The sequence below is a fragment of the Mobula birostris genome, chromosome 4 (genome assembly GCF_030028105.1).
Source record: "Mobula birostris isolate sMobBir1 chromosome 4, sMobBir1.hap1, whole genome shotgun sequence".
In the NCBI taxonomy this organism is placed as follows: domain Eukaryota; kingdom Metazoa; phylum Chordata; class Chondrichthyes; order Myliobatiformes; family Myliobatidae; genus Mobula; species Mobula birostris.
In genome coordinates, this window is record NC_092373.1 from 177,103,730 (window position 1) to 177,118,434 (window position 14,705).

A 14,705-nucleotide genomic window follows, 5' to 3' on the forward strand; every position below is an offset into this window, starting at 1 on the left:
TGTGTTTTAGAACCAGGTGGGGGGAAGGGGATGAAGATGGGAGGGGAGGGTTGAGGGAAAGGAGACAAAAAAGGGAGGACCAGATCAGAATTGAAGGGAGATAAGGTGATTGGAGTAGCTTTATTTGTCACATGTACATGGAAACATTGAAACCCACAGAGTAACGTGCTGTTTGTGTCAACAGCCAACATACTCTGAGATGTGCTGGGGGGCAGCCCACAAGGGTTGCCATGGTTCCAGCGCAACATAGCTCACCCACAGCTTACTAACCTTGGGAGTTCCTTGATACTTTTATTTTGGTAGTTGCACTTCTTTTGATTTTCACCTGATGGCACTCCTTGCTAGCAGCAATGTTTCCTCACCCTTGAAACATTGTCATCGGATCTTTCACCCCTACCTGAGAGAGCAGACGTATCTTTGTTTGAACATCTCATTGAGAAGGTGGCACCTCTGACGTTGCAGAGCTCTCCGTATTTCCTGCCCTGGGAGAGCAGGAGCTGCCCTGATTTTTGTGTTCATGCTTCAGGGTTGGAGCTTCCACCCCAAAACTTCCAACAAAGCAGCTTGGCAACTTGACGACGAATTGTGAAAGGAGTCGTTCAGACTGAGTTCACCATCAAACAATTGTACCACCAGGCTTCTACATATGTACCATGGAGAGAATTCTGGCAGGCTGCTTCAATGTCTGGTACGGGAGGGGGACTATTGCATAGATTTGAAAGAAGCTACAGAAAGTTGTAACTTTAGTCAGCTCCATCATGGGTACTGGCCTCTGTAGTATCCAAGACTTCTTCAAGGAGCGATGCCTTAGAAAGGAGTCATTCATCATTAAGGATCTCCAGCACCCAGGACATGCTCTCTTCTCATTGTTACCATCAGGTAGGAGGTACAGAAGCCTGAAGGCACACACTCAGCGATTCAGGAACAGCTTCTTCCTCTCTGCCATCTGATTCCTAAATGGACACTGAACCCATGAACACTACCTCACCACTTTTTAAAATTACTTCTATTTTGCACTATTTTCAAGGCTAAGGTAAGAGAACCCTAAGGGGAAAGTGATGATAATATGATCAAATTCATCCTGAAATTTGAGAAGGAGAAGTTAAAGTCAGATGTATCAGTATTATAGTGGAGTAAAGGGAATTACAGAAGCATGAGAGGAGTTGGCCAGAATTGATTGGAAAAGAATACTGGCAGGGATGATGGCAGAGCAGCAATGGCCAGAATTTCTAGAAGTAATTCAGAAGGCACAGAATATATACATCCCAATGATGAAGAAGTATTCTAAAGAAAATATGTCACAATAGTCCACAGCTGTTGACAAGAGAAGTCAAAGCCAACATAAAAGTCAAAAAGAGGGCATATAATAAAGCAAAAATTAGTGGGAAGTTAGAGGATTGGGAAGGCAACTAAAAAAGTCATTAAGAAGGTAAAGATGGAACACAAATGTAAGCTGGCCAATAATATTAAAAAAGACACCAAAAGTTTCTTCAGATGCATAAAATGTACAAGAGAGGTGAGAATGGATATTGGACTGCTGGGAAACGATGCTGGAGAGGTAGAAATGGGGGACAACGAAATAGAGGATGAACTGAATAAGTATCAGTCTTCACTATGAAAGACAGGAGCAGTATGGTGGAAGTTCCAGGTGTCAGGGAGCATGAAGTGTGTGAAGTTATCCTTACTAGGGAGAAGGATCTTGGGAAACTGAAAGGTCTGAAGGTAGCTAAGTCACCTGGACCAGATGGTGTACACCCCAGAGTTCTGAAAGAGGTGGCTGAAGAGATTGTGGAGGCATTAGTAATGATCTTTCAAGAATCACTAGATTCTGGAACACTGAAAAAATGCAAATGTCTCTCCACTCTTCAAGAATGGAGAGAAACAGAAGAAAGGAAACTATAGGCCAGTTAGTCTGACCTCAGTGGCTGGTGAGATGTTGGAGTCGATTATTAAGAATGAGGTCTCAGGGTACTTGGAGGCACATGATAAAACAGGTCATAGTCGGCATGGTTTCCTCAAGGGAAAATCTTGCCTGACAAAGCTGTTCGAATTCTTTGAAGAAATAACAAGCAGGATAGACAAAGGAGAATCAGTAGATGTGGTGTACTTGGATTTTCAGAAGGCCTTTGACAAGGTGCCTTACATGAGGCTGCTTAACAAGCTATGAGCCTGTGGTACTACAGGAACAATTCTAGCATGGATAAAGCAGTGGCTGATTGGCAGGAGGCAGAGAGTGGGAATAAAGGGAGCTTTTTCTGGTTGGCTGCTGGTGACTAGGGGTGTTCCACAAGGGTCTGTGTTGGGACTGACAATTCCTTTTACGTTATATGTCTGTGATTTGGCTGATGGAATTGATGATTTTGTTGCAAGGTTCGCAGGCGATATGAAGACAGGTAATTTTGAGGAAATAGAGAAGCTACAGAAGGACTTAGACAGTTTGGGAGAATGGGCAAAGAAATGGCAGATGGAATGCAATGTTGGAAGTGTGTGTTCATGCACTTTGGTAGAGGAAATGAAAGGGTTGATTATTTTCTAAATGGAGAGAAACTACAAAAAACTGAGATGCAACAGGGTCTAGTGAGTCATTGTGCAGGATTCCCTACAGGTTACTTTGCAGGTTGCGTCTGTGGTGAGAAAGGCAAGTGTAATATTAGCATTCATTTCAAGAGGACTAGAATATAAAAGAAAGGATGTAATATTGAGGCTTTATAAAGCACTGGTGATGCCTCATTTGGAATATGGTGAGCAGTTTTGGGACCTTTATCTTAGAAAGGATGTGCTGAAACTGGAGAAGGTTCAAAGAAGGTTTACGAAAATGATTCCAGGATTGAATGGCTTGTCATATGAAGGGAGTTTAATGGCTGTGAGCCTGTATTCACTAGAATTCAGAAGAATGTGGGGTGACTTCTTTGAAGACTTTTGAAAAGTGAAAGGCCTTGATAGAGTGGACGTGGAGAGCATGTTTCCTATGGTGGGAGAGTCTAAGACCAGAGGGCACATCCTCAGAATGGAGGGACATCCTTTTAGAACGGAGATGAGGAGGAATTTCTTTAGCCATAGGGTGGTGAATCTGTGGAATTATTTGCCAGAGGCAGCAGCGGAGGCCAAATCTTTATGTATATTTAAGGCAGAGGTTGATAGATTCTTGATCGGTCAGGGCATGAAGGGATATGGGGAGAAGGCAGAAGATTGGGAATGAGAGGAAAGTTGGACCAGCCATGATGAGATAGTGGAGCAGACTCAATGAACTTTTGAGCTCAATCTACCATGTTATGATCTTGCACCTTATTGTTTACCTCCACTGCACTCCTCTGCAGTGGTTACATTTTATTCTGCATTCTCAGACATCCCACCCTGCAAAAACTTATTTCAGGGAGGTAGCACCCCCGCCCCCCACAACCCCATATCCTCCCCCCCCCCAGTCGACCTCCAAGGATGTATGTAATACTTTATTTAGTGATTTTTTCTGATCTGTAAACCAAGTTGGGTATATGCAGCAAATGTGACATTAAAATATGTACACTATTATATTATCATGTTTATTCTATTACAACTTTAAGCAAGTCTACAGGGAGTTTGGCCTCATCAAGTAGGACATCAACAGCATAGCTCCTTAGCAGCCAGCCAGCTAGTTTAAATAACGTTAGCTATGCTAATGAATGAATGACACCTGTTAAACTCACCTCAACATGTCTTTTACATTTTAACCCACCATGGGCAATAGAAAAGTCACTGTTGCAAAGTGAGCAACACTGTCATTATTTTTGAGGTCGACTGTAAAACCCGCCCACAGAGAAAACTGATAGGTCTACTTAGCAGGGGTCCCCAACCTTCTTTGCACCGCGGACTGGTTTAACATTGACAATATTCTTGCTGACCGGGGGGGGGGGGGGGGGAGGTGTTAATCACGACCAGAATATAGGTGATAAGTCACTTATAAGTGGCTAATACACTCAATTTCGTTTCTAAAAGGGTTTATCTAACGAATTTGATATTAAACACACAGCGCATATTTTCCCTGTATGAACATATAAAATCATTGCAACACACCAATATCACTGAATCAGTGGGAGCCCTGGGCTTGTTTCCCTGCAACAAGACGGTCCCATCGAGGGGTGATTGGAGACAGTGATACTTGAAGGGGATTCCTTATGTCCAGTCTATTCCGCAATTTAGTTTTCGTTGCATTCATTGCAGAAGACCCCATTTCGCAGCGATATGATGTTGGAAATGGAAACAACGTTTTCAGTGCTTTTGTGGCTATCTCAGGATATTCAGCCTTGACTTTGATCCAGAATGCTAGCAGGGTAATGACCTCATGTGCGTTCAAGCTCAACAGTGCGTGACAGGGAATGAGGAAAGGTGCAAATGACTCATATCATTTCATATCGCCAGATCATATTGTTTCCTCGCGGCCCAGTGGTTGGGGACCATTCTCAGCACGAAGAGAGACCAATCAGGATGCTCGCTCTCCCTCTCCCTCTCCCTCTCAAAAAAGATATCTATTTCCGGGATATTGTATATAATTTCCGGGCATCAGAGAGCCACTATCGATATGCGGGGGACTCCCGGAACTTCCGGGAGAGGTGGGATGTCTGCATTCTGGTTTTGATTCACCTTGTATGACTCAATGAACTGTGTAATGAATTGCTCTGTATGAACAGTATGCAAAACAAGCTTTTCACTATACACAAGACAATAAAAACCAACTCCAGTACCATTGATCTGCCATTTTTAAACGTTTAAATTGAGGTCAGCTCACTTGCCTCCCTTTAGAAGCAGCCCGGCTCTAGGCCTGTACTTGCTGGACTTCAGATGAATGGGGGCCGGAGTCCCCCCAGAGAACCCTGTCGAATACTGAAAGTCCTGGAAAGAGTGGACATGGAGAGGAGTTGCCCTGTTGTGGGGGGAGTCTAGGACGAGAGGGCACAGCTTCAGAATAGAAGGATGTACCTTTAGAACAGAGATGAGGAGGAATTTCTTTAGCCAGAGGGTGGTGAATCTGTGGAACTTATTGCCACGGGTGGCTTTGGAGGCCAAGTCATTGGGTGTATTTAAAGTTGATACTTGATTAGTCAGGGTGTCAAAGGTTATGGGGAGAAGGTATGAGAATGGGTTGAGAGGGAAAATAAATCAGCCGTAATTGAATGACAGAGCAGAGTCGATGGGCCGAATGGATTTATTACGTTCTTATGGTTTTATGGTCAAACGAACCCATTCCACACACGCGTATGCAGGACAGGGGTTCCCAACCTTTTTTCATGGCATGGACCCTCATCATTAATCATGACCCCAGGCTGGGAACCCCTGATACAGGGGAATGTTCTGCCAACAGTTTTTCTGAGGGATATTAGGAATTAAAACTAAAATATTTCTTGAGGTTCATATCCAGATTCCTGTAAACAACATATGTTTTAAAGTAATACTGTTTGCACAGAAGATTTTTCTTGTTCGTGAAGCTCTGCCCTCATTACATCCGCAATAAGTAAACCCCGCCTCCGTTGAGCGAGAAGTGAAATCTGGTTGATATGCGGACTCATCACATGATAGGAATCATATGATATATTCTGTAGACCGACTGTCAGCGCAGTTACAGTGTAGGTGCCAACATAAAGAATTGTCCGTTGTCTGACCCAGAGTGAAAAAGAGAGTTTAGTTCACGAGCATCAGCCAAGCGGGACACCAGCTTTTGAAAAATATGAAGCTCCCTGGACAAACACGTTGCTCGCTTCTTATCGTCTTCTTTTCAGTTGGTAAGCAGTTTGTAAAGTTGCAGTTTCTCGTCCCAATGAAAACCCGGACTGGGAATTTCTTTTAGTGTACTTTTTAAAATGTTGCAGCTTCTCCAGAAACAATGTTGAAATGTTTCAATTACGTTATCATAAGCACAGAATGCGGAATCAGTTCTCTTTTATGAACAACAGGAAGTTTTTTTTTAAAAAAAGTGTAATTTTAGATTTTTCTTAACCGAAACTTGAGCCTCCTTGCAGAGTGAACCGACCCTTTCTTTTCCTAACTTGCTGCTGTTTGATGTTACCGACCTGGGAACATCTGCAGGTAAACGTGTACATTGGGAGTATTCAGTAAGTAAACGTTGTCTTGAAGAGTTCGACACACGTTTCCCGATTTATTGCTTAGGTTTTTTGATGGTGTATGAGGAAAACCCCGTGTATCCTAGCGTGCTGAGGGGTGCTGATAAAGACAACTGGCTGAAATCGGATCCAGTTGTTTAATATGCTTGCAGTCTGGTCATATCAGTAGAGTGACAAAGGAGGAAGTTTATTTCAGACAGGACAGGTGAAAGAACATCCGAAGAGCGTATTCAATAACGATCATATTCCGGCTGGGTAGTTTCCAACCTGATGGCATGAACATCGATTTCTCCTTCCGGTTAAAAAATCCCCCCTCCTTCCCTCTTCTTCCATTCCCCCACCCTGACCTCTTACCTCTTCTCACCTGCTTATCACCTCCCCCTGGTGCCCACCCTTCTCTTCCCTTCCCTATCAAATTCCTTCCCTCAGGCCTTTCCTGCCCACCTGGTTCACCTATCACCTCCCAGCTAGCCTCTTTCCCCTCCCTCCTCACCTTTTTATTCTGGCATCTCCCTCCCTTCCTTTCCAGTCCTGAAGAAGGGTGGTGGCCCGAAGTGTTGACTGTTTATTCATTTCCATCGACGCTCCCTGACCTCTTGAGTTAGTCCAGCGTTCTGTGTGTGTGGCTCTGGATTTCCAGCATCTGCAGAATTACTTGCGGTTATTATCAAAAACTTCATTCAGCTGGATTTCCCCAGAGCAGTGAGATTGGAAGCTGGGGGGGTTTACATTTGCACCACTCTCCCATGTGATTTACTGCACTTCAGGCCAAAAGTAACTGGCAGGCTATGAATTCCTGCTGTAACCACATAGAGAAGATTTTTGCCAATTTTCTGTCCAACCCATTTCATCATATGGAATCATGATCTTTTAAAAAATCTTGTGGGTCAATTACATGACCTGACAGTGGACTTCCTAAATGCTGCTTTCAAACTTGGTTCTTGGTGCCAACAAGTTTAAATTTGCTGAATAGAATCAGAATCAGGTTTAATATCACCAACATGTGTTGCAAAATTTGTTGTTTTGTGGCAGCAGTATATTACAATACATAATAACAAAAAATAAATTACAATAGGAAATATACATTTAAAAATCAATTAAATAAGTTTATGGGTTCATTGTCTATTCAGAAATCTGATGCCGGAGGGGAAGAAGCTGTTCCTAAATTGTTGCTTGTGTGTCTTCAGGCTCCTTAATGGTACCAATGAGAAGAGGACGTGTCCTGGGTGATGGGGGTCCTTAATGATGAATGCTGCCTTTTGAAGGTGTCCTCGATACTGAGGAGGCGAGTGTTCATGATGGAACTGGCTGAGGTTGTAATTTCCTGCAGCTTTTCCTGATCCTGTGCAGTGGCCCCTCCGTACGGACGGTGATACAACCTGTTAGAATGTCCTCCACAACACCATCCTCTTGTGACCTTCTGTTGACTTTTCATTCAGTTTTCATTGTAACGGGTAAACTCATTAACATTTGGTTTTAAGATGGCACTGCTGAAGTTCAACGATGACTTGTCGGTTGCTAATGAAACAAAGAAAACAACTAAATACTTTGTCATTCTGATAAGCAATCACTGCAAAGTGGCCCGTGGCTCCCCACTTGGAGTCCAATTGAATTGCCTGATGGCCTGGCATTTTTGCAGTGTGGGCTGCGGTTTTGTGAGGACAGGATGGTTCTGGCAAGTCCAGACTGGAGTCATATTTCCTCTTTCCTTTTGTAAGTTGGAGACATTTTAATGCAGCGGAGCTGAGATGAGGCAAAGGTGAGGAATTTGACCCCCCCCCCCCCGCCTGCCCCAAACCCCAACCTGGTAGATGGCTTCTATTGCAGTAGCTATTTGGAGAAAGCTTGTGTACACAAACTTGTGACCTATACAATGCCTACATTTTATGAACAAAGTTGTGCTGAACTTTCGTTTATGCTGACGTGGTCTCCTCATCAATAAAATGTGTACCTCAAGTTCAGTTTTATTGTCAGCTGACTGTACAACCAAACGGAACAATGTTACTCCGGACCACGGTGCACACACAAAACATATATCACAAATGGCACATAAAACAAAATATTGCCACGAGTAAATTATTAAAATAGAATTCAAAGTGCATGTAGTGCCCAGCACAGGAAAACAGTAAACAGCTGGCTGTCTTAGTGATGTGACCTCAGTGGTGGCAGGGTATTCATTAGTCTCACAGCCTGAGGGAAGAAGATTCAGGAAGAGCTTCTTCCCCTCTGCCATCCGATTTGTAAATGGACATTGTCTCCCATTTACAAAAGGAAAGAGGAAATATGACTCCAGCCCAGACTTGCTGCAACCATCTTGGTCCCTCCAAGACCCCAGCCCACACTGCAAAAATGCCAGGCCGTCAGGCAATCCAGTTCAACTCCAACGGGGGAGCCTTCAGTTGGGCATTTACAGGATTCCCTGTGAATGTGGAGCAGCGTATATTTTTTTTATTTCAAAATATACTTTATTCAAAAATAAATATATACAATAAACCATTCAATAACTTTTCATCCTTTACATACGTTTCCATTATAGTCAGTACATATCCGTATCAATAGCCACCCACGTGGCACTCCAGTTGTTCAGCTTAGCATCTCATTGTAGAGGGGTATACTCCTCGCCCACCGACCCCTCCCACTCCCACGGGTGGAGAAACCTATACTGTGGTCCTTCCCCACCGGGCCCTAGCGGTGGCTGCACCGAGTTTCAGTGCGTCCCTCAGCACATACTCCTGCAGCCGAGAATGTGCCAGTCGGCAGCATTCTCCCACGGACATCTCCATGTGCTAGTAGATCACCAAGTTTCGGGCCGACCAAAGAGCGTCTTTCACCGAGTTGATGATCTGCCAGCAGCACCGGACGTTGGTCTCCGTGTGCGTCCCCGGGAACAGCCCGTAGATCAGAGAGTCCTCTGTTACGCAGCTGCTGGGGATAAAACGTGACACTAGCCCGTCCATCCTCCTCCACACCCTCTTTGCGAATTAGCCGGATTGTGGAAACCCACATCAAGGAGCATAGGAGGTGTATCCATTTGGGTTACTTGAAGAAATCGGAAGTAGCAGAACATTGCATTTGTAATGGCTGTAGGATTGACTTCAATGGCACAAACCACTGTGCTGTGCCTATGGGTTTCGGGACCACGTGGTGAAGGAAGCCATTGAATTTAAACTAGGGGAAAAGAATTTTAACAAAGATGAAGGAATTCGATTGTAAACAAATTGGGAGAGCGGGAACCTTATTGGATGAGGACTAACCAATCAGGAGGGATAGACAACAGGGGTATAAATACCACCGGACTAGACATGCCCAGGCATCATTACTAATGAAGATGGCAGAGTTTGTCATTGAAATGTCGGTTATAATCGATACCTGTACCTATTGGAAGCCCGAGAAGAGTTTCTTCATCATGTATGCCAGGACAGCACTAGATCCTTTCTCACTTTTTAAAATTATTTCTGTTTTTGCACTAATTTTAATTTAACTTGTATACTCTGTAAATGATTTGCTTATTTATATTTTCTATATTATCATGTATTTCATTGTACTGGTGCTGTTAAGTTAACAAATTTCACGACAAATGCTGGTGATATTAAACCTGATTCTGAAGAAGCTGTTACCTAGTCTGGCAGTCCTGGTCTGTTCAAGACCTAAGGCTGACTGAGCAGCGATGGGTTGGGCCGAAGGGCCTGTGCTATGCTGTAATGTGCTGTGTTCGATGCACTTGCACATTTATTGATTGGAATTCTCCAGCTTCTTTATTAGGAAGTCATTCGTAGTGTAAAATGGATGAAAATGGCTTGAACTGAAATGCTGCTGATATTACATTCAGGTTAAAATTGTTTCTGTGTAAAACCTAGTGGCTTGATTCATAAGCATTTTGAGTTGAACTCTTAAAGTCCTTTAACTATAGACCACTTCAGGCTGTTAACAGAGCTAGTGGAAGCCAGGAACCAGGAAAATATGCTGCCCCTGGAAGAATGTGGTACAGCCCTATACTGGGTCTCATAATGGTGCAGCTAATACAGCTGCTGTCTGGCAGTTCCAATGACTGGAGCTTGGTCTGAACCTGCGGTTCCAGTGGCCCGGGCTCAGTCTGAACCTGCGGTTCCAGTGACCCGGGCTCGGTCTGAACCTGCGGTTCCGGTGACCCGGGCTCGGTCTGAACCTGCATTTCTGTGGAGTTTGCATATTCTCCCTGAGACCCTGGGTACATGTCTGTGAATTTCCTGGATGTAAATTGACACTGGTGAATGGGTGAGTTATAGAATCTGGGTGAGATACTGAAGGGATAGTGGAGACAATAAGGGGGAGGGGGTTAGTGCAAATGGATGCTTGATAAACCTGTACAAAGTAAATTTTATTACCTAAATTTTTACTGTATATGTTACCATATACTAACTTGAGATTCATTTCTTGCATCCATTTACAGATAAATAAAGAAATATAATTGAATTTATGGTGGGGGGAACCATACACATAACGAATGTATAAAAGAACACATTATGCAAATAAAAATTAATAGTGAGAACATGCGTTGTAAAGTGTCTTTGAAAGTGAGCCTGGAGGTGATGGAGTCAGCTCAGTGTTGTGTTGAGTGAAGTTATCCACACCAGTTCAGGAGCTCGATGTTTGTGAGGTAATAACTGTTCCTGAACCTGGAGGTGTGCGACCTAAGGCCAAATGCTCTGTTCCCGTAGTTTGATTCTTTAGAAATTGCCGGAAATCTTCAGCCAGTTTGGTAATATTTATAGAGAATGAAATGGTTAACATTATTTTGGTGTTGATATCTCCTAACACCACCCCAACACGCTCAGAGAGCAGGTCTGTAGATGTGCGGAGGAGGGAGGGAGGGAGGGGTGTCGAGCAAGGCAATTTCTGTGGTAGGGTGGTGGCTAAGGAAAGGTGTGACGCAGACTAGTGCTGATTAGAACAGGGTACTGAGGCTTGTTGATCTGTCTCAAAGAAGCTTCTGGGTTTGTGAGCTGTGGAATGTTACAGTTGATGAAATCTGATTTGATGGAGAACTAACTCCTTTCATGGAGAATTAATTGACCCTTCTTGCTAAAGGGTCTCTGCCTGAAATGTCGACTGTACTGTTTTTCCATAGATGCTGCCTGGTCTGCTGAGTTCCTCCAGCATTTTGTGCGTGTTGTTTTGGATTTCCAGCGTCTGCAGATTTTCTCCTGTTTGTTAACGGAGAACGCTGGGAAAGTTCCGTCAGGTCAGCTGGAATCTGCGGAGAGTGGGGGGGGGGGGGGATAAATGGGAGCTGTATCAGAATCAGCCAGGAAGTGAGAGGCAAAAACTAACCGCAGAAGCTGGAAATCTGAAACAAAAGCACAAAACGTTACTGGAAACACTCAGCAGACCGGGGAAAAACCAACCGCCGACATGCCAAACTCACTCCTATCCACCCCCGCCTCCTCAAGAATCCCAGCGTGATTCTGCCAACAACAGTGGTGTCATTTGGCAAATTTGTAGATGGCATTTGAGCTGTGCTTAGCCAGGCAGTCCGGAGTCCCCAAACTTTCTCATGCCATGGATCTCTACCATTAATCAAAGGGGTCTGAGACCTGAGGTTGGGAACCCCTGGTATAGAGAGTAGAATGTGCAGCAAGTAGACAGGCAATGGTTTGCATCACTAATCATGAGTTATATATTGAGCAACTTCTCGAATCTTGCCTGTAAAGAAAGAATGGTGGTGGTGGGGGTTGTGCGCTTTGCAGAGTGGCCTTTTTCCCTTATCCCTGTGGGTCCGGTGCATGTTGCCGGGTGCATCCCAGAGCACTTGCTGTTAGGCCTGGGAACATTCTGGTCAGGAACACTCCGTCCTTCTAGAAGGGCATACATTTGAATAGAACAAATGGCCTCTGGTGGTTTGAACCTGCAGTATTCCAGCTGCAACTGATGTGTGTGTGTGATCCAGATCCCCCTGGTAACACACACACACAACTCAGCATGTCAGGCAGCATCTATGGAGAGGAATATACAGTCGATGTTTCAGGCAGAGACACTTCATTAGGACTGGAAAGGAAGGGGGAATAAGAAAGTGGGGGGTGGGAGGAGGAGAGGAACAAGTTGGCCAGTGATCGGTTAAACTACGTGAAGGGAAGATGGGTGGGGGAGGAGGGATGGGGAACGGCTGGGAAGTTTAGGTGGAAAAGGTAAGGTGCTGAAGGAGGAATCTGATAGGAAAAGAGAGTAGATCATGGGAGAATGGGAGGGAGAAGCGGCAACAGAGAGAAGGTGAGGAGAAGAGAAGGGATAAGAGGGGAGCTGAAATGGAAAAAGAGAGGAGGAGGAGAAATTGAGAAATTACAGGAAGGTAGAGAAATTGAGGTTCATGACTTTAGGTTGGAGGCGGCCTAGACGGAATATGAGATGTTGCTTCTCCAACCTGAGAGTGGCCTCATCGTGGTAGTAGAGGAGGTCGTAGGCCGATGTGTGAGAATGGGAAGTAGAATTAAAATGAGTGGGCACTGGGAAGTTTCATCTGTTGTGGTAAAACAGAGTCCTTTCATGTAGAATTGTTGGCGATGAACTAGTAGAAACCAGCACTGCTCTTCCCGTCCCTCTTTAAGGGAAGGACTATTCCAACAGGTGAAGAACAACAACCTCATCCTTGGCACATCCTTGGCACAACCTTGAGCAGTTGGTAATGTCCTTGAGCTCCCAAATTTCCTGGAAGAGGGGAAAAGATGTACTGATCAGCAGGCAAATTGGTCATTGTAAGTTGTCCCATGATTAGATAGGGTTAAATCGGAGATTACCGAGCAAGCAGCTCAAAGGGCTGGCAGAGTCTGTTCCACACCCTATCTCAATAAGTTAGCCTGTTGGTCATTCTTGACCTGTCCTGCTAAACCACTCTTGAAGCCTGTCGCTTGCCAAGGTGGATAACATTACAACATAGCCTATCCCATCCCAGATGCTTTGTTTTGCAAATATAAACTTAATTCATAATAAAAAATATTCACCAGAATAAACCATTCAATGCCTTTTCATTCTTGACGTCATAGCTGATGCTTTCCGTACTGCTCTGGTACGTATATGGACATCAATAACACGCTGTGTTTGGCAGAGATACTTCATTTCAAACATGTCTGTAGAAATGTGTGTATGTACGATTCATACAGTGCTTCTAGTTCAAATAATACGCCTTTAAATTGAACGATCCGTTTCTTATTTGGGAAAACACCTCTGAGGTCATGGCCCCTTGTATACTGTGAAAAAGGAGGAGCAGCCAAAGACCTTTTTGGGTTCCTACGTTGTTTTATCTGAAATAGCCACTCCTTACCCAGGCTGATGCACAATGCCTGTTAAAAGATTCTTGGGTAAGTATACGGATGTAAGAAAAGTGGATGGTTATGGGCTGTGAAGGGAGGAAGGGTTAGATTGATTGTGGAGTAGGTTTACCTAGGAAGACACCACATCGTGGGCCAAAGGGCCTGTACTGGGCTTTACTTTATTTACCCCATGTTCTGTCTGTAAGGCGTTTGTACATTCTGCATGGGTCTCCTCCAGGTGCTCTGGTTTCCTTCCACGTTCCACAGAGATACAGGTTTGTATGTTAGTTGGTTACATGGGTGTAATAGGATGATGCGAGTCTGTTGGGCTGGGAGTAAACTAAGCAGTAACTGGGCATCGGTACCATAGAAGCTGAGGGCAAGTCCATCGTAGGCAAGGCTCTCCCCACCACTGAGCACACCCACATGGAAAGCAGCATCCATCACCAGAGACCTCCACCACCCAGGCCATGCTCTCCCCTCGCTTCTGCCATCAGGAAGGAGGTGCAGGACCCACACTGCCAGGTTCATGAACAGTCATTACCCCTCAACCATCAGGCTCTTGAACCAAAGGGGATAACTTCACTCCTCCCAACACTGAACTGTTCCTACAACCTAAGGACTCACTTTCAAGGAATCTTCATCACATGTTCTCGATATTTATTGCTTATTATTATCTCATTCCCCCCCCCCACTTATATTTGCAGTTTGTTGCTTTTTTTGCGTATTGGTTGTTTGTCTGTCCTGTTGAGAGTAGGTTTCCATTGATTCTATTGTGTTTTTAGTATTTACTGTGAATGCCTGCAAAAAAAATCTGCATGGTAGTTTACTTTGAACTCTGATTTGAACTTTGAAACATACAGTGAAATGCATAGGTTTTTTTGCTTCTTTGTACTTACTGAAAATGAATCTCAGGGTCGTAAATGGTGACTTTGATAATAAATTTACTTGGAAGTGATCATTCTCTTGACCTGCACCTTGTCAAAACTAGCTTCCTTAGTGATACAAACTTTGGGGGTTTAAATAATCCTATTTAGCATTGCTGCAAAAGATCAACAATAGAGTGAATAATGTGGGGAGGCTCCTGAATGTAATCTGTGATCAAATAGGCATGGGGTAAATTAAAGCTGCTGTTACAAAATAGATAAATATTTATTCTGGAATTAGTTAAAGTTAAAAACGAAGAACAATGCTGGACTTTGTCCCCTGTAGTCAGGATCTGTTGTAATGTGAGCTGGGGTACATAATGAGATGCAGATCTCACAAGTATACTCTGTAAACTTGCTGCTATCTTTCACAAAATAATGCTGGAAAGAACAAAGAACAGATG

The 14,705-nt window shown here is 44.0% G+C and overlaps 1 protein-coding gene across 1 annotated transcript in view; it reads left to right on the forward strand.

Annotated features, from left to right (window-relative positions):
* The first annotated feature begins 5,570 nt into the window (after window positions 1–5,570).
* Window positions 5,571–14,705, forward strand: part of LOC140196795 (uncharacterized) — a 68,383-nt gene continuing 59,248 nt past the window's right edge. Inside the window, exon 1 of the mRNA XM_072256589.1 lies at window positions 5,571–5,753. Within this exon, the coding sequence (XP_072112690.1) occupies window positions 5,699–5,753 (55 nt within the window). The 5' untranslated portion in view covers window positions 5,571–5,698. The remainder of the gene's footprint in view (window positions 5,754–14,705) is intronic.